This window comes from Diplotaxodon limnothrissa, linkage group LG17, assembly GCF_057381915.1.
Source record: "Diplotaxodon limnothrissa isolate DT_005_m linkage group LG17, D_limnothrissa_male_GT1.1, whole genome shotgun sequence".
NCBI lineage: Eukaryota > Metazoa > Chordata > Actinopteri > Cichliformes > Cichlidae > Diplotaxodon > Diplotaxodon limnothrissa.
The window spans coordinates 42,154,166-42,181,268 of record NC_140612.1 but is presented as its reverse complement, the minus strand read 5'-3'; the positions used below and the strand labels follow the sequence as shown (position 1 = coordinate 42,181,268).

The window sequence follows — 27,103 nt, the reverse complement described above, 5'->3', positions numbered from 1 at the left end:
CATGGAGGATACACGGACCCATCCTTCAAATCCGGGGAAACGAAGGACGCATTTGAGGGCTGCATTTCGTGCAGCCTTTGAATTGGGACAGTCTTCGTTGCGTCGCTGTGACGTGATCGGCCTTAAAATGCGGCCTTTAAGGCTGCAGACCCTGAATTGGGATACAGCCTCTGGTTCTACCTGATTAGTACTCTAAGCTGGTTTCCTGCAGGTTTTAGATCCTTGATCCAACACAGCCTATTTAAATGGCTAAATGACCTCCTCAACATGTCTTGAAGTTCTTCACAGACCTGATAATGAACTAATCATTTGATTCAGATGTGATGACCCAGGGTGAGATCTAAAACCTGCAGAACACCGGCCCTCGAGGCCTGGAGTTGGACACCCCTGCTCTAAGTGATTGGCGTGAGTAACGGGCAGAACAATTACATTCTCTTCCACTAGAGGGCAGTACAACTACCTGGTCTAATAAATGGGTTGTCAACTGCCAGTAAAACAGAAGAAGAAATGACATAATCGTCATGCTGTGAGACGACGCAGCGTATGGGCTCAAAATGTGGTCATAAATATTTTGTACTTGTAAAAAAGATTTGTATGTGTAAAAAAGAATTTGTGTGTGCGTAAAAAATATTTGTGTGTGGACTTAGAAAAAAAACCCTGCAAGTTACAAGTATGGATTTTGACCCTATTTTTCTTCCTTTCATCTGATTGGTCAATGTCATGTCAATCACAAATGTAACAATCCAATCAGAGAACAGATGGGTTTGGCTGTCGAGGGGCGCTTTTTTTGAACTGCAGGTCTTTGAAGGGAATAAATGCCCTTTTACATGCCAACCCAGCGTTTTCCTTCATCACCACAAAGGAAAACAGTCTGTGGTCGTCCGAGTTTGGTGATTTTTGTGTCACAGGACTAAGTGTTTAATACAGGGACTTCCACAGCCTTTTCAACAGCGCTGCGGACCGCGGGGTGGGGGCGGGCAGTGTTTTGGAAATGACAGTCTTCATTACAAAGCTTTCTTCGTTATGAATTAGCATACATGTTTTTATTGAACATTTGAAGAACCAGCAAAAAAAAAAACTCTTGTAGAGGACATAAAGTCAGAGATAGAAAAGACAAGGAGCAGGTGCATCTAGTGCAGGTAGAGCTGCTGCACACAGAGCCCAGCAGCCAGCGCAACAAATTCTGGATCCTTTGCTTTTAGTTAGCAGTTAGCATTAGCAGCACATCCTGCGTCCGATGTGAAAGGACTTTTATGCTGCGCACTGTGACTCACAGCAATGGTCCTGGGTCAGCCCTGACTTTGTGTTAAACTAATCCTAAAGTAATAATGGTATTTCTAACCACTGATATACCACAACTTTTTCCTTTCAACAGCTACTGAAAGTTAGGGGACCTAGCTGCTATCGGATATTTATATAGAGATCCTCCAGCTTCAAACTGTATCACCCTTCAAGGACCTGCAGTTCAAAAAAAGCTCCCCTCCGACAGCCAAACCCATCTGTTCTCTGATTGGATTGTTACATTTGTGATTGACATGACATTGACCAATCAGATGAAAGGAAGAAAAATAGGGTCAAAATCCGTACTTGTAACTTGCATGGTTTTTTTTTCTAAGTCCACACACAAATCTTTTTTACACATACAAATCTTTTTTACGCACACACAAATCTTTTTTACGCACATACAAATCTTTTTTACGCACACACAAATCTTTTTTACACATACAAATCTTTTTTACGCACACACAAATCTTTTTTACACATACAAAATATTTATGACCACATTTTGAGCCCATAGCAGCGCGTAACAGATAAATATTTGAAAAGAACCAGTCAGGCTGACTTGGTCCTGCAGAAAACTCCGACCCAGATGAAGGCCCTGGCAGGAGTAGTGGTCAGAAGAAAGCAAAGAAGCTATGCTGGGCACAACCTGAGCCAAGTCAGCTATACCTGCTGCGCGGGGGGAAATTATTAATATGCTTTTTGTGACATTTTTGTTTAGTGTAATTTTTCTAACATGAAATATTTGCCGTGGCTCCAAAAGGCTGGGAAACACTGCCGTAGAGGACAAACCAAGCTTCAAGTCCAAGAATGTCTGTAGGCTCTGAGACAGATGTGGGGAAGGGGAAAGAAGAATTTTGGCATTTCCAAACATTTCAAACCATTCAAAGCAGAAAACACGTGTCTTGTGTAGCTTCCTTGTATTTCTCTTATCTCTCCATTACAGTGTATTTGTCACGGTCCGGGGCAGCGGCCGTGTGAAGAGTGGAAAGGAGGACTCAAATGCAGCACTTACTCAGATGTGAAGGCGATTTATTGACAATATCAAACATAAAGTGGAGATGGCAAAACAGAACTAAGGATGAACTAAACTGGGTGAAACTACACAAAGGAGTGGCAAACCTGAACATGAAGGGAGAACAGCAGGGAGAGCACGCAGGGGATTTCACAGGGTATGAACACAGACGACGCGACGAGGAGCAGAGGAAAACACACACTATAAGTACACAAAGAGACACTGGGAAATCACACACAGGTGGGAGACACAGCTGGACCTGATTAACCTGACGAGACAGGGGAACACTAACACCAGGGACCAATAGAGGGAGCACAAACCCAAAACCCAGTATCTAAAATCCCAAAACACAAACCATCCCAAAACAGCCCAAGAATAATAAAGAGAATAATAACAATAAGGAACACAAACACAAAGTCACTGAGTCATGGCCGCAGGACCATGACAGTATTCTATGGCTTTCTGAACCGCGAGATGCCCAGTGGTCAATATTCATCTCCCTAAAACAGTCACAGGGTCCATGACGACAAAAGCCATCAGAATGAACATCTCACAGCTGCAGCAAAACACACACAGAGTGGGCTTTTCTTCCACCTCTACAGCCAATACAACAAAAAAACTGAAAGCAGCCACCTGAGTTATTCCAGCTTCAGGTTAGACGCAGCATAAAGGTGCATGTAAAATGAAAACACTTATTTCTATATACACAGAGAGGAAAGTTAGATCGAACCACAAGTGGTCACGTAAGACTCATGTAGATGCTTTCTAAAGGCAGGAAAGCATAAGAGGGGTCACGCTTATCCTTCTTGATTGGTGTACAGTAAACATCACAGCCTGAAGCCTCTGGCAGCAGCTGTTAGCGTGAAGAAGAACAAGGATAAGTTCCTCATGCAGCAAAGGTTTCAGCCCCGACACTTCAGTCTTCTTATCTTATACTTTTAGCTTAATGTAGATCTGCCAAAGTTCAATGACACATTTGATCAAATGTATTATCTATTCACATGTTGCAATAATATAAATAAAGTGATTTCTCCGCTTAGTAATCAATAAGCTGTAATTCTGGTTATGCAATGCCAAAATATCCACCGACTGTTGGATAACTCGTATATTTCTAAATGTACCTGTGCAACGCCCCACGATGATGTCAGCACACAACATTTCTGACTTATTTCAGTTTTCAACGTTGAACTTTCCCTCATACGTACACACAGAAACATGGATAATGACACAGGATTGGTGAGGATACAGAGTGTAGCTAAAGTTACTGCTGAAATAAATTAGTCTTGTTTGTAGTGTTCAAAGATACTTTGGTATCAGGTCAAAATGTCCAGTGGAAAAATGAAACTAACCTGAGAATCAGTTTTTACTAACGTCGGTTTAAAAAAGATGATCTCGATATACATGAGACATATGTAAGCCGTAAGATTAACCAGTGTAAATGTTTTCACGTGTGATGAGTTAATATGCCTTTGATTTGGGTACAAAGAGGTCTTTGAAAGACTTTTGACTTACATGCCAAAATACTGTTGTTGTGTTTTTTGTTGTCTGCTGTCAGCTGGTTGTATGAATCCAGGCTCTTCCCGAGGTTCTTATCTCCCCTCGACGGTTGTGTCATCTCTTCGACCTCGGGCTCAGGGCTTGGAGTCTCAGGCTCAACAATCTGGAAGCTACAGTTGGTAGAAGCAGAACAGGTCATAACGACTGATTAGTTTCAATGATGGACATCAGACTGTAGCTCAGTATTTTTACAGCATCTTGTTTTGCTTTTCTCTGTAATGACAGCAGAGAACAAATACTATCGAGTTGGTGCTCCAGTGAGCTGTGTTTCCAATGTAGCTCTAAGCTGTTGTGTCAGTGCAAAGATAGGTACACCCACAGACACCCACAGACACACACAGACATCCACAGACACACACACAGACACCCACAGACACACACAGACACCTGTTTTCAGTGGTGGCATTTGTAGGTGAGCTGGTCAGATCTTGCTCTCGGCTTTCATCGTCCTCGAAGGGCTCAAGGTTCACAATCTCCACCCGCTGAGGCTCCGTGCCCAAGTCCAGGATCACCACCTTTTGACTCTCACACAGCTAAAACACAGATTCACTTTCATGAGAGAATGCAGGGATCTGAAGGTTGGAAATAAATGCAGTGTCAGTTTAAGAAATGATTCAAAGCAAACTGACTGTGGCTGTTTTTACACAACAGCTACGACTGTATGATATGAAGTGTGCTGTTGGAGTTGGTACAGACAGCTGAAGCCTGTTAAAGGGCGACTAATGTCATTCTGAGTCAGCATTATTGACATCATCATTTCTTGAGATGGCGCCGGTGTGTGTGGCTGGCCGTCCTCGCCTGTGCTTCTGCTTTCTACCTTTCCTTCCCCTTTTACTGGACTTTGGCATAGTACTCCTTATTTTTTTGGTTTTATGCTCATCGTGTGGTTGTGCAATAATAACCTACGACAGACAAACGCTTTTAAATCTCCGATTCTCTTACTGGCATCGCTCGATCCATGCTGGAACCTGGGTGACGCCACCCTGTTACGGCTAGACTCCTCCACCAGTATTTCCTGGTTACCCCTTCCCAACCTGCACAAGAAACGTTACAGGAAACGGGGTAAAAGGAGGGGTCTCCGCGTCCGCCTCAAGGCTTACCTTAAAGCAAAGGCTACGGATTATCCATATGCTGGCCGTCTACGCTTCCTCCCCTCCTCCGGAGACCGCTTTGATGCTAAACTACTGAGCCATCGGTGGATCTGCCCCGCTGATTACAAGCCTACATAGCCCTTCCAGTGGCATGCCTTCCTGTTCGACCCTGGATTACGTCCTCCAGACGTGGCGTCCATCACAACAACCTAAGCGCTCTGCGACGTGCTACCAGTGGTGACCTAGCTGCCTGGACTCGTATGGCTTTACTAAATGTCAGGTGACTGGCGAACAAGACCTTTCTTTTAAATGACTTTTTCCTCACTACTGGACTGGACGTTTTACTCCTGACGGAGACCTGGATTCGCCCCAGTGAGTCCATCCCCTTCTCCGAGCTTCTCCCCCCAGACTGTGCCTTTTTTAGACTTACTGGCCGAGGTGGTGGCTTAGCTTCGGTTTTTAAAAATAACCTCCAGCAGCTCCCCTCCCCTACCTACCCCAGCTTTGAGGCTCAGCTGCTGGAGATGACTGACTGTTAGGCTACTCTGTGTGTCGCGGTCTATCGCCCGCCTAAATACAATAAGACTTTTATCTCTGAATTTGCCGACCTTGTAGGATCTGTTCTTTTTAAACATGGCTGTGTTCTTATTACTGGATTTTAATATACACGTCTGCTGTAAGGACGACCCGTCAGCTGAAGACTTTCTTGCATTAACTGACTCTTTTAACCTCGTTCAGTGGGTAAATGAACCTACCCACGCTAAGGCTTGGACATTTGCATCAAGGATATAAACAATGTGGGGATCTCTGACCACTCCACAGTCATGTTGACTTAGATAATACTGCACCCTGAGTTCCTGCTTTACGTGTAGTTGATGCTGAAACTGTGGCAAATCCTGAATTCTGCGTCCACTTCTTTTGATTGTTCTGCCTCTCATATGGTTGAAGACTTTGCAAACACCTTGTTATCCATATGCTCCTCTATCCTTGACACTGTTGCACCCATTAAAATGAAGCGCCCTACAGCCTTTTCCCAACGCTGGTTAAACGACTCCACACGCGCCTTACGACGTGTTTGCCGCCATGATGAGAGGAGGTGGAGAAAAGATAAACTCCAGGTATCCTGTGAAATCCTATGTGTCAGCCGCTCGAAATTTCAAACTGCTGCTAAAATGGCGAAAGCGGCTTTCTTATCAAAAATGATCCTGGCTCATGGTCACAACCCCTGAACGCTATTTAAAATTTTAATTCGGTGGTCAATCCCCGTCCTGATATGCCGCTGCCGTGCTCGCCGGATCTTTGTGAACAACTTTTAAATCACTTCTTAGATAAAGTTTCTTCTCTTCCTCGCTTCCTGTTTCTGCTCCTGGTTGTTCATCAACCTTCCATCAGTTTGAGCCCGTGTCACTCCTTACTCTGAAGCGATTAGCTGAACAACTGAATAACACTACTCCTATATATGATATCCTCCCGTCTCGCATAGTCAAGGACTGCTTCGACGTAATTGGACCCAGTATTTTATGTTTAATGAATCCTTCTTCAGTCTCTGGCTGCGTCCCGTCAGCTTTGAAACATGCCGTAGTCCAGCAACAGAAACCTTGATAGTAATAATTATGTGAATCACAGGCCGATCTCTAAAGTTGTCGAGAGGATAGTTCTTTCACAAGTCCAGGCGTATTTGGATGTGAACGACATTATTGATAAATTCCAGTCTGCCTTTAAACCACGTCACAGCACTGACACAGCTTAGAGTCCTTAATGTTCTTCTTCTAATTGCTGATACTGGACGTGCTGCGGTCCGAGCTCTATTGCATTTATCCTCGGCTTTTGACATGGTGGATCACAGCATCTTGTTAGAGAGGCTTGAGCATACTGTAGGCATTAGAGGTGTCGCCCGTGGTTGGTTTAAATCATACCTCTCCAACAGGTCCTTCTCGGTCGACCTGGGCACCTGCTCTTCCTCCGCTGCACCCGTCTGCTGTGGCGTGCCTCAAGGATCTGTGCTGGGCCCTATTCTACTCTCTAATCTTTGAGAAATACAATATCGCTTATCACTGTTACGCTGACGATATACAGATCTACTGATCCTGCCTGGTCTCTGCACTGCTTTCAAAGAGTGGCTCTTAGGAAACTCTCTCATCTTAAATGATAAGAAAACTAAAATCATTGTGTTTGATAGTAATATTCCTCGTGGACAGTTTTGTGATGCCTTTGGTTCCCTTGCCAGCTCCCTCTCTGACACTGTTAGCAGTTTGGGTGTGTTGCTGCAAAGTGTCCGCTGTAGTTAGATCTAGTTTCTACCAACTGCGTCTCATTTCTAAGACTAAGCATTATGTTCCGCATAAGGACCTGGAAAAGCTTGTTCACGCCTTTGTGACCTGTAGGCTGGATTACTGCAACTCCCTTTATTTCAGTCTTCACTCAGCCCTTCTTCATAGACTGCAAACTGTTCAAAATGACGGGAACTGGGAGGTTTGCCTCTATTACCCCTGTTCTAGCTGACCTGCACTGGCTACCCATTAAATTCCACATCCAATTTAAAATACTGCTGCTTACTTTTAAAATGATCAACAACACAGCCCTGAGCTACCTGATCGAGCTCCTTAGTTCGTACATTCCTGCTCGAGCACTAAGATCGTCTACTCAGTTGCTCCTGGTGCAGCTCGTCTAAGAAACTGGCTCGTCTCTTCCTGAGTCCCTTTGGGAGAATCACCAGTTCTGCTGCTGTGTGATTACAGCCACCTGCTTCTATGGAAATCCCACTTTCCACGTTTCCCAGTTAAAGCCGTTTCCTTCTAGTTCTCGATCTTAAGTATCTGACATCCTTCCTATCACCACTAAACAAGTTTGGTCATACTAATAAACAGTATTGACTATCTTTACACTGCTATCTGCTACACACAGCTGTCCGGAGAAATAAAACAGTACCTCATGATCTAATCTGCCCATCGTAACCTGTGGCTCTTCCACACTCTTCAGGCCCGTGTTCCCGTCTTGCTTTACTTCCTCACATTTGCCATTTTTCACCTCCTCTGCTGTGGGCATCTCCTGCAGATAGAAATAAAAATGATTCTGGTGCTGTGTGTACAGAGTGCAGCAAGTGTTGTGTATAAAAACACTCAGTCTCTTTCACAATGGAAACAAGACCACAAAAAACAAGACTTAGAAAGACGTAGAAAACTGAATATGCAGTCTACATTTGCATCTCATGAAGGTCATATGTCGCTGTTTTTGCGTGAAGCTTCTAAGTCTTGGATGAAAATGTTATCAATAGTAGTCTCACTCCAGCCCAGTAGTGGTGCAGAGTTACTGACTTTGGCTGTGACTTCTCCGTGTGGTCACATCTGCCTCCCTCACTCTAATCCTTGCATCCTCTTCTGTTTATATCAGCCCTCTGCATTCCCTTGTTTACTACATCCATGAATTTTCTCTGTGGTCCTCCTCTTTTCATTCTGCCTGGCAGCTCCACCTTAAATATCTTTGCCTCTCCAACCTCGTCTCCAAACTGCACAGCCTGAGTCGACGTATTCGTTTCCTAACACTCCGACCTCTTGCTCCACCTTCGCTCGTCTTGTCATCTTCCCTTTCACTGTTTTCCTTCTGGCACAAATCCCCCCTAATACACTGGTCTACTTACTCCACCGTCCCAGCCTTTATCTTGTGCATTGCTTTGGTTGGTTGTCCACAGGTATCTGAACTCATCTATTGTCATTCCCTCGATCCTTTGCACCTGTAATTGTGAGTACATTGCAAAAATAATGTGAATAAATTCAAACCTTTGCAACAGTCAGCGTTCTTTCTGTGCAGTTTCCTGCAGCGTCAACAGAAGCTCTGCTCTGCTCCTTGTGCTCCACCTTCAGCTGCTGCAGTGCAGCCTCCAGCTCCAAAGGGTCTGCACCGGCTCCTGCTGGGATACGACTCTGCACAAGGGGGAACATAAACCCCTGAGTTAAGTGACAGATTTCAAACCGCAGAGGTCACATCTGAACTGAAGCGTGTGTGTGAGAGACACACCTGCAGAATAAGAAATGGATTGTCTTTGCTGAAGGACGGTGAGCGGGTTGGGGTTTCTTTCTTTTTCTCACGGAGCAACAAGGCCTCCTGATTTCTTCTTAGTCGATCCAGTTGCTCCTCTACACTCATCCTTGTTCTGCCCACCTCTCTCTCCCCAAATCCTATTTGATCCACTGCACTTTTGGGACGATCCTGCACGGGAAAAGACTTTTCACCTCAAACTGTGACTGTGGCTTTCAGAGAGGGTATGCAACATTTTAACAAAAGATTAAAAATTCACTTGCAAGCACAGTCTGAAATTTAAATATTGCCACAAAGAAGTTCACATTTCCCCAGAAGACTTCAGCTCCAGTTACTTTGTTTTGTTGGCCTTTAACGACCCGAGCTCTGGAGTAAGTGCAGGGTCATCATGTTGTTCATGTAGATATTAATCATGTGTGAATACAAAGTGACTACGCTGCCTTTTACTGTAACTAGCTCACAAAAATACACTACAGTTATACTAGTTTGACACCATACTGTGTGTCTCAGCACCACATGGAAGCTCCTGTCAGGCATCATAGCGGCTAAGATGAACAGGCATGTGGCTCAATGCACACTCCTCATGACAAAGGAATTACCAGAGGAGCGAAACACCAGCTGCTGGTAGACCGAGCAGTCAGCCAAGTCTGCAAGACCAGGCTGACCAACCTGTGCACTGCCTGGACTGATTAGAGGAAGGCCTATGACTCAATGCCCCACAGCTGGATACTGGAATGCCTAGAATTGTACAAGATCAATGGGACCCTAAGAGCCTTCATCAGGAACTCAATGGGGATGTGGCGTACAACACTAGAGGCCAACTCCAAGCCCATAGCACAAGTCACTATCAAGTGCGGGATCTACCAAGGAGATGCTCTGTCCCCACTGCTGTTCTGCATAGGCCTGAACCCCCTCAGTGAGATCATTAACAAGACTGGCTACGGATACCGACTACGGAACGGAGCAGTTGTCAGCCACCTCCTGTACATGGATGACATCAAGCTGTATGCCAAGAGTGAACGAGACATCGATTCACTGATCCACACTACCAGGCTATACAGCAATGACATTGGAATGTCGTTCGGACTGGAGAAGTGTAGTCGGATGGTAACAAAGAGAGGGAAGGTAGTCAGAACTGAGGGGATTGAACTACCAGAAGGCAACATTGCAGACATAGAGGACAGTTACAAGTACCTGGGGATCCAGCAGGCGAATGGGAACCATGAAGAGGCCGCTAGAAAAGCTGCAACCACCAAGTACCTGCAGAGGGTCAGGCAAGTCCTGAGGAGTCAGCTGAATGGTAAGAACAAGATCCGGGCCATCAACACGTACGCCCTGCCCGTGATCAGGTACCCTGCTGGGGTAATAGGCTGGCCAAAGGAGGAGATAGAAGCCACTGACATAAAGACAAGAAAGCTCCTTACCATGCATGGAGGGTTTCACCCCAAGTCCAGCACCCTGAGGCTGTACGCTAAGCGGAAGGAAGGGGGCCGGGGACTGGTGAGTGTCAGCACCACAGTCCAGGATGAGACAAGGAACATCCAAGAATACATTGGGAAGATGGCCCCAACTGACCGAGTGCTCAGTGAATACCTCAGGCAGCAGAAACCCAAGAAAGAGGAGGGAGACGAGGAACCATCATGGAAGGACAGGCCCCTGCACGGTATGTACCACCGGCAGATAGAGGAGGTGGCTGATATCCAGAAATCCTACCAGTGGCTGGACAAAGCTGGACTGAAAGACAGCACAGAGGCACTAATCATGGCAGCACAAGAACAAGCTCTGAGCACAAGATCCATAGAGGCTGGGGTCTATCACACCAGGCAAGACCCCAGGCTGTGTAAAGATGCCCCAGAGACAATCCAGCACATAACAGCAGGGTGCAAGATGCTAGCAGGCAAGGCATACATGGAACGCCATAACCAAGTGGCCGGCATAGTGTACAGGAACATCTGTGCCGAGTATAACCTGGAAGTCCCGAGGTCACAATGGGAGATGCCCCCAAGGGTGGTGGAGAACGACCGAGCTAAGATCCTGTGGGACTTCCAGATACAGACGGACAAAATGGTGGTGGCTAACCAACCGGACATAGTGGTGGTAGACAAACAGAAGAAGACGGCCGTAGTGATCGATGTAGCGGTTCCGAATGACAGCAACATCAGGAAGAAGGAACACGAGAAGCTGGAGCAGATCCCGGGAACAACATCGGAGATCTCTGTCCATAAGAGCGCAGTCCTGGGAACAGCTAAGATACTGCAGGACCCTCAAGCTCCCAGGCCTCTGGTAGAGGACCCGAGCCTGAAGGATAAACCGCCCGCAGGGGCGTGCTGGGTGTTATATATATATATATATATAGAGAGAGAACAGAGTCACCAAATGAAGATGATTCTGCTTCTGATCTATATTTACGAGCGGTCAGTGAGAGAGTGCTTCATTTCCTTTTATGTACTCCGAATAAATGCGTCAGACATGACTTGCCCTCGTAGTGCAACAGATTTACCACACTATAAAGGTGAAACTTACAGATCTGGATTCAGGTTTCTTGGTCTTCCTCAGGGTAACGTAGGAAGCAATAGTGGAGGACTCGGCAGGGCTCATTGGGGATTTGGTCCTGGGGGGGATGACACCCACTCGGTACGGGGACACTGTTGGAGAAACAGCCGGAAAATGCTCTCACTCACACATTAATGAAAAACAACTAAAAGGACTAAAAACAATATATAGGCTATGTGTTTTAACTGAACCAAGTTAGTATGAGGTCCCAACGTTACCAACACAGATGTGAGAGAAATATTCTTTCCAGTAGGGCTGATGAAGGCCTGAAAAGGTCAAAGGACAAAGCCTCACCTGTGGCCAGTAAACACTTTCTACATTCAGTGACCATGAATGACATCTTCTAAAACTTGACGAATTGATTGAATAATATAAGATAGCCCAGATCTGTCTTTACTATTAATACCCTTTAACAGATACATTCCCCGACCAAAAAACCATCGCCACCAAAAAAACTCTAGTACGGAGTTGGACTGCCTTTAGCTTTGATTACGGCATGCATCTGCTGTGGCATTGTCTCCACAAGCTTCTGCAATGTCACAACATTTATTTCCATCCAGTGTTGCATTAATTTGTCACCAAGAACTTGCACTGATGATGGTGGAGTCTGACCGCTGTGCAAAGCCTTCTCCAGCATCCCAAAGAGTCTTAATGGGGTTAAGGTCTGGACTCTGGTGGCCAGTCAATGTGTGTGAAAAGGATGTCTCATGCTCCCAGAGCCACGCTTTCACAGTTTGAGCCAGATGAATCCTGGCATTGTCACCTTGGAAATATGCCCGTGCCATCAGAGAAGAAGAAACCCATTGATGGGATAACCTGGTCATTCAGGGAGTCAGCGGACCTCCTTCTTGGAGCACATGCTGTTGCTGAACCTAGACCTGACCAACTGCAGCAACCCCAGACCACAGGCTTGTAGGCACCAGGCATGACGGGGGCATCACTCCATCTGCCTCTCCTCTTACCCCGATGCGCCCATCCCTCTAGAACAGGGTAAGTCTGGACTCATCAGACCACATGACCTTCTTCCATTGCTCCAGAGTCCAGTCTTTATGCTTGCTAGCAAACTGAAGCCTTTTTCCCGGTTTGCCTCTCTGATTACTGGTTTTATTATGGCTACACAGCTGTTCAATCCCAATTCCTTGAGCTTCCCATTGTGCTGGTGGAAATGCTCTTACATTCACTATTAAACATAGCCCTGAGTTCTACTGTTGTTTTTCTTCGATTTGATTTCACCAAACGTTTAATTGATTGCCGATCACAATCACCACACTTCTTCCTCGAAGACCATGGATCCCCACTATCCTTCCACTTTTTAATAATGCGTCGGACAGTTCTTAACCCAATTTGCGTAGTTTCTGCAGTCTCCTTGGATGTTTTCTCTGCTTGATGCATACCAATGATTTGACCCTTCTCAAACACACTAACATCTTTTCCACAACCACGATATGCATCTTTCGACATGGTTGTTTATGAAATGTGAAGCAACTCATTGCACCAGTTGGGGTTGAATAACTTGTTGCCAGCTGATAATCGCCCATGCAGTAACTGTCCAACAGGAGGCTCGAACCTATTTGCTTAGTTAAATCCAGCGGGCAACTTTTATAATAAGTGTGGCTTGTGGCTCGGCTGCAGGGGTCAGCCCGCCAGAGGGACCCGCTCAGCCCAATCCAGACATCAGTGCCCCGAACCCACTGCTCCACCCCCTCTGCAGCCAAGCCACACCCCGTCACGAAACGCCAGCTTCTTTAAAGCACAGTAAAAACAGTGCAGCGAGAATGAGGCTACCACTGAGAGTCACACACTGATTAATAAATGTACCTTTGGATGATGCGCCGTCTTTACTTTCAGTCTCAGCCTTGTCCTTCTCTTCACCGTTGGCCTCGTCCACTTCCTCGTTCACCGTGGTCAGCTCCGGCTCGCTCTTATATAGCCGGTAATCTGGAGCTTGCTTTGAGTGCAATAGGAAGGAAATCTCAGGATAAGAATACATTCATACACAAGTTCAGTCAGGCACACATAACACTGATATGAATTAGATGTATTTGAACTTGTTGAGGAACAGATGCACATGAATTTATTCTTTAGGATGGGGTCTGGAAATAAAAGGCGAGAGATGGCTGAGAACACTGAATCCTGTGAAATGAGGAGCTCGGGTGCATTGGCTCGGTGTACTGAAGTGTGCCAGTCACAGCAAACTGAGGATGTTGGGGGCTGATGTGGTCGGGAGAGGGTGGGGCATGAACGCGTTCAGCGATTCTTACACTGTGTGCTCCATTCCTGGTGCCGGTTTTGCGGTCTTCAGGACGATAATTGTGGGAGGGCATGGGGCCACCACGGTGCGAGTGGTGGGGGGGCACTTGAGGGGGGCGGTCTGATGAGTCGTAGTACTGGGGGAGAGGCGGGCGGGGGGGTACGCTGTTGCCCTCCTTGGGAGGACTGAGTGGCTGAGTGACTGCCTGTAGACAGTTAACACAACGGGGCTCAAAGAAAGGACAGCGCTCCTGTCATGCTGTACAAATGCTGCTCGTCACCAAGAACACTCAGCCTGACTGGACCAGTTTCTGCAAACTGGGATGGAGACACCTCGGCTTGTGCTGGAAATACTCAAACATCACTCTGACTCCAAATGTGTTCTTCTGAGACTTGCTGTTATGGGTGCATTCACAACGACAACAACACAAACTACACTATAAGTATGTTATTAATGGAACATATCAGTGTTAGCGGTAAACACGCATCCTAACGACATGTAAAGAGCTACGGTAAGAGTGAAATATCTGGTTCCGTGAGACGGGACAGGACTTTATTTTTAGTTTTACACCTGTTCACTCTGTCTGCTACTCGCCATCGAGCGCATACTCTACAGGACCGCGGTCCCTCGTTCATCGTGGGAGTTGCGTTCTAAAAATAACCCGCGATAAGTGAAATCCGTGAAGTAGCCAACTTTATTTTTTACAATTATTATAGATGTGTTAAGGCTGTAAAACCCGTCCCTACACAGTTTATAAACTTTTCTCGCACAGGCAGGAACATTTTCACACTTTTCTCTGTTGTTTAAACTCTCAAAGTTCAAACCTTCGTAGAAAGTCCAGTATTACAGAATGAAACCAAACACACCTGCAGGTGACGACGTTTCGTCGACATTGTCGTGTTCGTCAGAGAAAACTTACAAACATACAGTGCAGCACTTCGGAGTCACGCTGCTACTGATCGAAGATTTATGTAAATTGGACAAGCTGAACACATTCTGTACTGTACAGGGGACACGGCACAAGATTGATTGACACTTGTCTACAGCCAATCAGGACACAGAACACAATGTGCTGTAAAAAAAAAAAAAGCATGCAAAATTGTGCACAAAAAAATCCACGAAACAGCAATGCTGCAAAAGGTGCACCGTGTTATAGCGAGGCACCGCTGTAACTGAAGAAGCTAATCTCACCAGCATCATGGAAAGTATCTGTGGAAACGGACAAACCTGAAACGCCACAAAAACAGCTGAGCGAGCGGATTTCTACACTGAACTCAAACATCGACCTGTCCAGTACGAAACCTTTGAGCTACACAATCTCTATTCAGCTGTGAAACAACAGACAGCAAAGCCATCACACACACTCCTGCTGAACAATTTGACCACGTGCTTCATGCTAACCCTTCAGCTGGAGCTCAAACAAAGCCATCTTGGTTGGGCTAGAAAGACGCCAGAAATCTCTGAAGTCAAAACAAACGTAACTAAAACAGAATCATGTGACAGGGGTGTAATGTGCACACTGCCGTACCTCATTCTTCTGCTGGATGCTGAGTGGCTTTGAACCAAGAAAACCTATTAAACAGACAGAAATTGGAGAAAAGAGACAGAAGTGAAGAAGTTTGCGATCACTGAAGATACGTGAATGCATCAGGTGCCGCTGCAAAATGGAGTTCTACATCTTCCTCACAAGATGATTCATCTTTCAGGTATCCAACACTTTGTAACGCACAGAAAACACAACATAGATTTACTGACAAGCCAAAGCAGAATATTAACAGGGTAGATTTAACCAGAAGGCTAAAGACACGATGGACACGGATGCACGGAGATATTTCACTTCATGCCAACACGAGAACAATGACGGCAAAGACAATATTAACATGTTTACGTGTATATTAAAAACAGCAGCTAGGCTGTCAGCATCACCGGGTCTCACAGTGTGTCAGTGTATTGTTGGCAGAGCTGTGTAATGACACGTTGTCATGGAAACATAAAACTAGAAACTACAACAGGGCACCAAACGTAACCGACAGTGACTATAACGGCTCTTTCTAAAAGATAAGAGTGACAACCAAGCGAAGGCCGTGACCTGACGACTGAAACGCTGCAACGAGCAAAGCTGCAAAAACAAATCAAATGTACATTTTGACACACAGAAGCAAAAAGTGGTGAAGCAGCTGCTTTTTCTTTAAACCTCCGGCAGGATCAAGATTTGGTTTTGTTCAAAGAGACTGACCGTGGCGTGTTTACAAGAACTGTTTAGAACCTTGAAATTGTATCCAAGACATCAGACACACGCATGCAAGCAAGAACGTAAGAATGTGATGGTGGAGGTGCTGAGGGAGGGCCTCACTGCTATTTGTGCTCCGCTGGGGTTTGCTCTTGGACAGCGCCTCCATCACATCCTGGATCCTCCACAGCTCTTTCTGGATCTGAATGTGCCGCTGACTTGGAGGCTCTGTCTGAAGACACACAGAGACACACATCCAAATATTCTGTTCAAAGTTAACCACCGTGTAAAGTAAGAGTGTGTGTGTGTGTGTGTGCGTGCTACCTGTGGGCTGCCCAGGGCCTCCAGCTGTTCCAGTAGGTTGGATTTGGCCAGAGTAACATCTGCTTCCAGTAGGTCGTACTCCCTCCAGGAGCACTCTAGCTCCTGAAACAGGACACCAACAGCAGTCGGTTTGTGTTTATCTGTGCGGGTTTTCTTTCTCGTGTCTCCTCTTTTAGGTTCGGGAACCTTTGCCCTCTTTCTCGTCTGTCAGGTTTGCGTGGCATTTCTGTGAGTTCCCCCGGTACATCAGTCCTAAACCAACAGACACAAGGACCAGAGACCCCGAAATCTGCAGCCGAGCAAAGACTGAACTTGTGCTTGTTCCTGAAAAGACTTCCTGCACAATCATGTGGATTCCCATCTACTATCATTAGACTGGCTGCATAGGATATGCAGGGTATGGTTTAGAGGATGGATCTCTTAGAGCCCCGATCCAGTGTGTGACCACTCACAGTGTAGCTAGAGTAGATCCAGCCTTTAGGTATGGGCTCAAAATGTGGTCATAAATATTTTGTACTTGTAAAAAAGATTTGCATGTGTAAAAAGAATTTGTGTGTGGACTTAGCCAAAAAAACCCTGCAAGTTACAAGTACGAATTTTGACCCTATTTTTCTTCCTTTCATCTGATTGGTCAATGTCATGTCAATCACAAATGTAACAATCCAATCAGAGAACAGATGGGTTTGGCTGTCGGAGGGGCGCTTTTTTGAACTGCAGGTCCTTGAAGGGTGATACAGTTTGAAGCTGGAGGATCTCTATATAAATATCCGATAGCAGCTAGGTCCCCTAACTTTCAGTAGCTGTTGAAAGGAAAAAGTTGTGGTATATCAGTGGTTAGAAATCTTTTTTACACATACAAATCTTTTTTACAAGTACAAAATATTTATGACCACATTTTGAGCCCATATTTAGGAGCTTATTTGTTATATTTAGAACATGCACCATTAAAAAAAACACAAAATAAAAGATTTAAAATGCAGATATATAACTGTCACCTGATTCTGTTTCCTTCACTGTTGTTCACATCAAAGCTGTCACAAACATAAACACAGTGGAAGCCACACCGCTATGGAAACAAAGGCTTCGGCTGCGCTACATGCTGGTGTTCTTGGAGTTGAAAGGAGGCTTTCCCAGTACTGTGACTGGTCAAAGAACAAAACATTTTCTTACTCTGTAATCATCAGGAAACGCGTCTGTAACAGCAGTGCAGAAGTATTATTGTTGTAAAGAAATGTATATTTGGGTTTGTATATTCTGGTGTTTATCAAGGAAATTAAATGAAGAGTAAAAGCTAATCAATAACCTTACCAGCATGTATCACAGTAACGCCAGTAAAAGCTGATTTTTACTCTCCATAAGGAGTCTAGGTGATGTTCCACTGTGAGACACGCAATAAATATTCAGTAGCAAGTCCTATTCCATAAAACTGTGGCTGCTTTTCCAAGCATAAATGTCCCTACGTGTCGGGTGGTGATGTGTGAGAGCATGCATGCTCACAGTGCTGACTCGGGACAGCTCCCTGCAGGTGCTGAGCAGCCCATTTTGCAGCACATCTCTCTGTTGGACCAGGCTCTGTGTGGCTGCTGCATTGGAGTCACTCTGTTCACTCAGCTCCTGACTGGCAGACAGCAGCGCTGTCTCCAGAGTGTGCTGCCACACAACACACAAAAATTATTACTGCATATCCGCAAAGAGAGCAACACACATGCACAGAGTGCACAGCTGTACCTTCTCTCTGTGTAGCTGCTGCAGTTTCTCCTCCTGCATCCTCACTGCTTTGTCCTGCTCACACAGTCTGCTCAGCTTGGTCTAACACAGCCACACAAACATGCCCATCAGTAAACGTGTCTTTGAAACGTGTCAATCATTTCACTGAGAGCTGCGGCCGTCTTACATCTATGTCAGCCTCCTCTGGGCGCTGGACGAAGGCGCCGTCTTTGTAGTCATCTGAACTCGTCTGAAGAAGAGAAACAGTCAGAGATGGACACTAAGGGGCAACACATCTGGTACAACGGAGAGCTCCAGGTCAGTTTTTCAAAAAATATTAAGAAATGTCACAGAATGCATTCAGGGATTACTTCTCGACTTGTTATACACTAACAGTCAAAAGTTTGGACTCGCCTTCTCATTTGTTGTCGTTATTTTTGCTACTTTCTACATTATAGATACAAACTGACATCAGATATATGAAGTAAGATATATGGACTCATGTAGCAAAGGAAAAACTATGTTTTATATTTTTGATTTCTGTAAGTAGCTGCTCTTTGCTTTGTTGACAGCGCGGCAAACCCTCGGCCTTCTCTCAGCGAGCTTCATGATGTTGTCACCAGAAACGGCTTCACCCGGCAGGTGAGCCTGTCAGGGTTCGTTTGTGGAATTTGTTGCCTTCTTAATGGGGTTGGGACCATCAGGTGTGTTGTGCAGAAGTCAGGTTGCTACACAGACTGTTAGAATTCATATTATGGCAAGAACCAGTCAGCTAAGAAAAGAGAAACAACAGGCCATCATTACTTTAAGAACTGAAGATCAGTCAGTTGGAAAATTGCTAAAACTTTGAATGTGTCCAAGTGCAGTCGCAAAAACATCAAGACTACGATGAAACCGTCTCACATGAGGACGCCCCAGGAAAGGAAGACCAAGAGTCCCTCATTCATCCGAGTCACCAGCCTCAGAAATCACAAGTTAACAGCAGCTCAGATTAGAGATAAGTCTAAATCTGAGATCTTTGGTTCCAACTGCAGAAAAGGTGAATGGATGGCGTACACAGTCACCTGACCTAAACCCAGTGGAGATGGTTTGGGATGGAGCGCAGAGTGAAGGCAACGGACCAACAAGTGCTCAGCATCTCTGGGAACTCCTTCAACACTGTTGGAAACCATTTCAGGAGACGACCTCATGAAGCTCACGGAGACGCCAAGAGTGAGCGAAGCAGGAATCAAAGGGTGGATATCAGGAAGAATCTAAGATATACAACATGTTATTTCACACATCTTTGTTTCCTACATAATTCCACATGCGTTCATCCGTAGTTTGATGCCTTCAGTGAGAATCTGCAATATAAATATTCATGAAAATAAAATAAAAAAACATGAAATGAGAAAGCATGTCCAAACTTTTGACTGTGTGTTTAATTTAATCCCACATGATATAAATTATTGTGTCAGGATTTGTCTTTCCTGAATACAGTGGGCAAAAATTGTTCATATTACACTTGTTGTTTATTACAAGAGCATGAAATGATGCAGTGATGATGGGATATTGTTGATATTTACTAATCCTGCTTGAAGCTGCTTACCCAGATGTTACCACGGCTGCTGTGGATCACATTAGAAAGTACAAACACGCATCGCCAGCGTAGCTTCAGCAAACTATAATATGCTGATAAACAAACTCTTACATATTGCCTCCTACACTTTAGTCTGATTTGCAGCAATGAGGTTGTGCTCTACCAAGAAACAAGTCAACCTTTTTTTAAGGCAACTTTTTGTTGGAATCAGTCCCAAACAACTGTCCCAGAAAATGACCGGTGTTCACTATACAAAGTAGGGCCACCACAAACGATTACTTTGATAGTCGACTAGTCACCGATTATTTTTGCGATTAGTCGACTAATCAGATCATCATCCATTGGACGTAAAACTACAGCTTATTGCACCGGCAGCATCTGCTCTTATATAACTATCATTAGCTTACAGCTTTAAGTGTTTAAGGTCTGTGCTAACTAAAAATAAAGACAAGATGATAGTTTATTAAATTTTAATGAAATTTGCAGATTGTTTCGGTGAAGTTTAATAAACTCCTTGCTATCTAAACTATAACAGGACACCGGAGTAAATTCTGGAGCATCTCACACTTCTGATAATCAGCTGTCTGCTTGACGTTTATTCAGCTGTGTAAAAACTATAACTTTAATCTCAGACAAACCGATTTACTCAGGAACAAATAAAATACTGAAAAAAGCCAAACAATAACATTTTAAGTTATCTAAGTGACTCATATATCATGTTTAACCTGAGTAGTGAAAGACGGCGGTGGGTTTGAAAACGATTTGCCGGGAGTCCGGTGTTCTCACGGCTCTAGTGAGCCTAGCCCCCAGCTAGCTATCGAGCTAGTGGGTAACAGACGTCTCTGAAAACGTCGGAGCGCTTTTGAAAATATGTGGTGTCTTGATAAACTGAGCAGATATTTGAGGTTTCCACAGCTACATTCTCGCCTGAAAATATGTTAAACGTTTATTTTGTGACCCAGAAAGAATAATAAGAGTAATATTAAAACTAACTAGCTGCCGCCATTGTTGGAAACTGAGCTGGGCCGCGCTATGAATTCTGGGACACAGGCTGTATCCCAATTCAGGGTCTGCAGCTTTAAAGGCCGCATTTTAAGGCCGATTACGTCACCGCGACGTGACGAAGGCTGTCCCAATTCGAAGGCTGCTCGAAATGCGGCCCTCAAATGCGTCCTTCATTTCCCTGAACTTTAAGGACATGGCGGTGTAGACTTCGTGGCCCAACATATCCCAGACTTCATAGCGCGGCGGTGGGTGTGGATAATTTTGCCAGAAAAAAACGGCGGATGAGGGGCGGCCGAAGAGTAAACTTTAAGTACTGAATATTATGTCACTTATTTATGTGCAAATGTTTAATAACGAAGAACATTAAACATTCCTGTTGGCCACATGTCGGCAAAGTCATGTGACATTAGTGACGTTTGTACTAACTTGGTTTTAAAGCCTTTACTTTAAAATATACTTCAGTCAATAGCTGAGCTTAATCTCACAGAGAATGATCAAAGCTCATGTAGAAACAAACAAATGAACAAAAGATTTTCTCCTTCATCTCTGTCAAACAAAGCTGTATGACACGTTTCCAGCTGTTAGTATCATGGTTGCTAGGCAACCTGGGCAGCGCAACGGAGGCTAGACCGCCCATTTCACAAGCCTCGCACTTCCGGCCTTAGCGGTCTTTGAGTACGCGGCCCTTGAGGATCGTTGAGGCTGCGTACTTTAAGGCTGCAGACCCTGAATTGGGATACAGACACAGCTTCTTCTTCTTCGGGGTTTAACGGCAGCTGGCATCCTTGTACATGCAGTGCTGCCATCTTCTGTTTCAGTCCGTTATTACACTCTTAAATCCTGCTACTTATTCCTGCGTCTTTTGGGATCTTACAAAGCTTCAAACGACGCGTCGACTATTAAATCAGTCGTCGACGATTTTGATAGTCGACTAATCGTGACTGTGGCTCAGGGGGTTGGGAATCGCATCTGTAACCGGAAGGTCGCCGGTTCGATCCCTGGGCTCTCTGTCCTGGTCGTTGTGTCCCTGGGCAAGACACTTTACCCTACTTGCCTACTGGTGTTAGCCAGAGGGGCCGATGGCGCGATATGGCAGCCTCGCCTCTGTCAGTCTGCCACAGTCAGCTGTGGCTACAACCGTAGCTGCCTCCACCAGTGTGTGAATGTGAGAGTGAATGAATAGTGGTATTGTAAAGCGCTTTGGGTGCCTTGAAAAGCGCTATATAAATCCAATCCATTATTATTATTATTATTACTAGTCGACTAATCGTGGCAGCCCTACTACAAAGCATACAAAAGATGAATGTACCCTCTGGGCGTTAAAGCACACGCACCAGAGCCACAGACTTGTTTTCTGTCCTTCAGAGAAAGACTCCTGTGGCAGACGTCTATGGACTGCTTGTAACATGTCCTCACTAAACACATCCCCATGAGATTTACTATCAAATCTTATTCAACACAACACAGCGTTCATTCACTAACTTACTGTGTGATTTAAGATTCACCATAATCACCATGTAGTGTAGATTTTAGTGCTCCAGTAGAACCAGTCCATGTACCATTTACCTAAATGTGTCCTCCACTGCTGCGGACTTCAAGGAAGGAGTGTGAGCCACACTGCGACAGTAACTGAAAGGCTGATGATCATTTGATCCAGCTTCACATTTTAACTGGATACTTTATGTAATGGATCAGAAAAAAATGCCTAACAAATAAATGTCTTAGACGTGTGTTAGGTAACAACAGGAAACAGCCCACGAGTCTGTCTCCTGCTTCACACTGAAAATCAAAAATTCTCTTAAAGTTAAGAAGTCTCTTAGAAGTTTAAAAAACAACAAAAACCTAACATCACCTGTAAAGCTCACTGACTAACATTTTCTACCTGTTTGTTTAGTTTGTGCATAAACAGAAATGTAAAATTACCAATCTGTGGTCTCAGGGAAAGCTCAAGTGTGTTGAAAACATCCCTGCTCTAATGATCTCTGCTGCTGTCACTGCAGATCCACAGTGCAGTGGTTTATAAATTCACGTAGCAAGCAAATGGCTACTAGTTCCTTTGGGGGTGCATCAAAAAGGGCATGTGCCAAATCAAGCATGTTGTGGTCTCGTGACAAGGAAAATTTGAAGGTACCATTAACTGTGTGCAGAGTAAAAGCGTGATTCCCAGATCACGAGAGATTCTACTTTTACTAATGAGTGACTAAAGAGTGAAACCAAGTCCACAGAGATAACCCCACGCCATAATCCCCCCTCCACCAAACTTGGCACAATGCAGTCAGACAAGTACAGTTCTTCTGACAACAACCAAACCCAGACTCGTTCATTGGCTTGCCAAATGGAGAAGCATGATTCATCACTCCAGAGAGCACATCTCCACTGCTCTAGAGTACAGTGGCAGTGTGCTTGAATGCAGCTGCTTGGTCACAGGAACCCACAGGAAGTTCTCTGCGCTCTGCTCTCTAGCTAAGCTGAAGTTTGGAGGTCTGTGGAGGTTGACTTAGCAGAAAGCTGGCAGCCTCTGTGCACTATGTCTCGATGCACACTCAATCATCCAGGCCCCATCCTATCACAGTACTAAAGTGGACTTCACTGAGCTCCTGAAAGCAACCACTCTGCATGCCTTGGTGGTTGACCTTATGAGCCTGTGTAAAACGATTATACATGAATTCAGCGGTTTGGATGGGTTAGTGAAGACTTTTGGCAATATAGAGCAGTTCCAGCTTATAACTCAACCTAAAACATCGACTGTCCTGAGATTGACCAACTGTGTCCTTCTGCTTCTACCCATGTACAGATTCTTTGGTATTCTTGTAAAGAAATCTGACACGGTTTCCTGAAATGTCATGTCAGTTTTTAGTTTTCAAAAAAACAAACCTGTAATACAAACACATTAAACCAGTCAAGCATTCCCCAAGTAAACCTCAACAATAAACACTGCTGTGTGACGGGAGACGCCATCGCTCTGACACTCATTGCAGCCACAAATCATGCTCAGTTCCAGGTGCATAAAGAAAGGAAAGCAGTGAAATGAGATGTGCAGGAAACAAAAAGAACGTCACATACACTTCAAACATTGCAATAGGTGAAACATAGGAAGGATCACTGTGGAACAACTGACAGATGAACTGACTGCATCCAAAACATGATAACTAGGTTAACAGTGGAGGGGATGATGTGGATAGACAACTACTGGAAACATCTGGCTTGAGTCTGCTCCCCCTCATTCAAAAATATAGAGTTCTGCAAGAAATAACTTGGACGTAAACTTTGGATAAGAAAACCAAACGACCAAGATTTATCAGCAGCAATAGTTTCATAAATGCATATTCCTCTAAATGTTTGATATTTCATGTTGAGAGGGGATTTTTCACTTTAAAAATGAATAAATAAATGACTTGCTGAACGAAATCGTGCAACTTTGGTGCTCCAGCATGTAAAGATAAACTGAAGGTTGACTGTGTGACACGTCCCTAACAGAGATGCCTGCACAGTGACTCAAGCCAGAACCTGCCTAAGACCTTACTTGCTGGTAGAGTTGTGGCCTTGGTGCAGAGTTCTCAATCATAGTGTGAATCATGAAGATTAGAGGCTCATTCTCCTTCGTCTAGCGGAGCGCCGTGGAGAAAGAAGATACAGTGATGTAATAACACAGCTATAACTGTTGCTGGAGGATGAAATACTGTTTAATAACTGCTTTGTAAACAAAACTGGAAGACAAAAAGTAGGATAAACACACCTGTCACAGTTTAGTGTTCTGTCACTCCACCTCTGACCAATCTTATTCTAAAGCCTTTCTGATCAATCCTAACTCTCACCTCAAATCTATAATAACCTGCAAAGAAATGTCAGGTCATGTATACAACCAAAGAGCAATATTTATGATATTTCTCCAAGGAGGTGCTTTTGGATTTTTGGATGTAATTAAAAAACAACAAGTCTTCATTGAGTCAGTGGTTTCTAGGTATGACCAAGGACCAAATGATATTTGTCCCAGGTGAGGTACTGCAGTTCTCCCATAGGATTGACCTAATCACAGATTTAATGCACATACACTATGTTGCCAAAAGTATCTGCTTGCTTGCACTCACAGGCATATAAACTTGAGTGACTTCCTATTCTGAATCCATAGGGTTAAATATGATGCCAGCCCTCCCTTTGCAGCTATACCAGCTTCTGTTCTCCTGGGAAGGTTTTCCACGAGGTTTAGGAACGTGTTTATGGGAATTTTTTGGCCATTCTTTGAGATGTGCATTTGTGAGGACAGACACTGATGTTGGACTTGGCCCGGCTCGCAGTCTCTGCTCTTTTTCATCTCAATAGAGTTCTATCAGGTTGAGATCAGGACTCTTCAGTTAATCTCTTCCATAACAAGCTCGCTCACTAATGTCTCTATGGACCATACTTTGTGCACTGCTGTGCAGTTATAGTGGAACTGGAATTCTCAAACTGATCCCACAAAGCTGGGAGCATGAAACTGTCCAAAATGTTTTGGTGTGGTGAAGCATTAAGAGTTGCTTTCAATGGAAAAAGGAGCTGAACTCCTCAAAAAAAAAAAAAGAAAAAGAAAAAAATCCCAACTTATATACTTATATACCCCATCTTACAAACTTTACGACTGGTAAATGCAGTCAGGCAAATATCGCTCTCCTCCATCGGACTGCCAGGAAAAGTGTGATTCAGCACTCAACTGATGCTTTACATTGCACTCGGTGATATAAGGCTTGGATGCAGATACTCGGCTATGGAAACCAATTCCATGAAGGTTTTAGACACTGTTCCTCAGCTAATCTGAAGGTCGGAGGTCTGTAGTGACTGATTCTGCAGAACACTGGTCATTTCTGCACCCGCTGACCCTACTCTTTGATTTTATGTAGCCTCTACTTTGTGACTGAGTTTCTGCGATTTCTAATCCTTTTCACTTTGTTCCAATAGCCCTAACAGTTGACTGAGAACTATTTAGCAGCAAGGAAATTTCACAACTGTACTGGGTGCACTGGTGGCACGATATGGTACCATGATGGAATTCACTGAGCTCCTTAGACCAACCCATTCTCAAATAGTCTGCATGCCTGTGAGCTTAATCTTCACACCTTTGACCACGAAAGTCACTTTGATGATTTGGAGGGGTAAATGGTAAATAGCGCTTTACTAGTCCCTAAGGACTAAAAGCGCTTTACACTACAGTCATCCACCCATTCACACACTGGTGATGGCAGCTACATTGTAGCCACAGCCACCCTGGGGCGCACTGACAGAGGCGAGGCTGCCGGACACTGGCGCCACCGGGCCCTCTGACCACCACCAGTAGGCAACGGGTGAAGTGTCTCACCCAAGGGCACAACGACTGAGACTGTTGGAGCCGAGACTCGAACTGGCAGCCTTCCAATTAAAAGACAAACTGCCAACTCTTGAGCCACGATTGGTGTGTCAATACTTTTGGCAATATCGTGTAGGGTTTTAAAATTTCCGTACAATGAATATCAACTTGCAAAGACAATGAACATCAGTTTGCTTCGAATTTCAGCAGCATGAAAGTAAAGACATGTTATACACCAGCAGTCCCCAACATTTTTTTTGCACCACGGACTGGTTTATGTTCGACAATCCAGTCTGTAAGTCTGACGTCATCAGCTGTGCCTGGGCCCAGACTACGATGCAGCTCCCAAAGTCAAACAAACACTGCGGCATCACTGAGAGTTAAAAACTGTAAATTCTTTCATCTTTAATGAAATGATCAGTGGCAATAAAAACAGAGAGGCCGACAGTGAACACTGACTGATTTTAGGGGCTTGTTCAAATTAAATGGAACAAGATACAAAGTATTAAAACATGTTAAAAACACAGCAACCTTAATAAACACAGAGGGCCGGGAGGCAGGATTCATCAGGTCATCACTTAATGACCACATATTTTCACGGACCGGCCTTTAAGGTGTTGCGTATAAATACAGCAAAATAAAACTAGTACCGGTACCAAAAAAAGAAGATTTATTCATAACACACGTGAAAAGACCCAGGGAAACAGAGTTAACGATAAAAACCGCTAGAAACCCTGAAAACCATAAGTTTCACACCTCAACTCTCGCGGCCTGGCACCAAACGACTCACGGACCGGTACCGGTCCATGGCCCGGGGGTTGGGGACCGCTGTTATACACAGTGTATCAGAGTTTTTAGAGGCCACGATGCAAAGCACCTGCCCATAAAGCTTTCTAGGGTCCATTCACTTCTGTATTAGATGTTATACCCTTTACATTTCCTTCTCTTTCTTTTCTTTTTTCTTTATGCTTGTATAAAATGTGGTGTGAGGCAAAGATAAAGGCAGAGAATAACTAAGAAAACTGAAAATAACTCCCTTCCACAAAGACTATGTTTTCACAGAAGGACGACCTTTTCAGTACTGAGCAGTCCTGTTCAATAATAGAGGGAAGGCTAGTCCTACCTAACAGGCTGAAAATAAACAGCACATTTCGATGC

General features: G+C 44.6%; 1 protein-coding gene across 4 annotated transcripts in view; it reads right to left on the bottom strand.

The window, feature by feature from the left end:
- Nucleotides 1-27,103, bottom strand: part of LOC146615521 (pleckstrin homology domain-containing family A member 5-like) — a 160,865-nt gene that overhangs the window by 8,060 nt on the left and 125,702 nt on the right. For 3 of the 4 annotated variants that reach the window (XM_085376051.1, XM_085376053.1, XM_085376054.1), the window contains 13 exons: nt 18,232-18,294; nt 18,066-18,146; nt 17,835-17,987; nt 16,338-16,439; nt 16,137-16,245; nt 15,312-15,355; nt 13,351-13,480; nt 11,503-11,624; nt 8,959-9,150; nt 8,721-8,864; nt 7,873-7,992; nt 4,241-4,386; nt 3,809-3,963 (listed from right to left, as the gene is read on the bottom strand). In XM_085376051.1, coding sequence (XP_085232177.1) covers nt 3,809-3,963; nt 4,241-4,386; nt 7,873-7,992; nt 8,721-8,864; nt 8,959-9,150; nt 11,503-11,624; nt 13,351-13,480; nt 15,312-15,355; nt 16,137-16,245; nt 16,338-16,439; nt 17,835-17,987; nt 18,066-18,146; nt 18,232-18,294 — 1,561 coding nt within the window. Of the gene's footprint in view, nt 1-3,808; nt 3,964-4,240; nt 4,387-7,872; nt 7,993-8,720; nt 8,865-8,958; nt 9,151-11,502; nt 11,625-13,350; nt 13,481-15,311; nt 15,356-16,136; nt 16,246-16,337; nt 16,440-17,834; nt 17,988-18,065; nt 18,147-18,231; nt 18,295-24,151; nt 24,233-27,103 lie in introns of all 4 variants that reach the window. The other variant, XM_085376055.1, reaches the window with a different exon arrangement.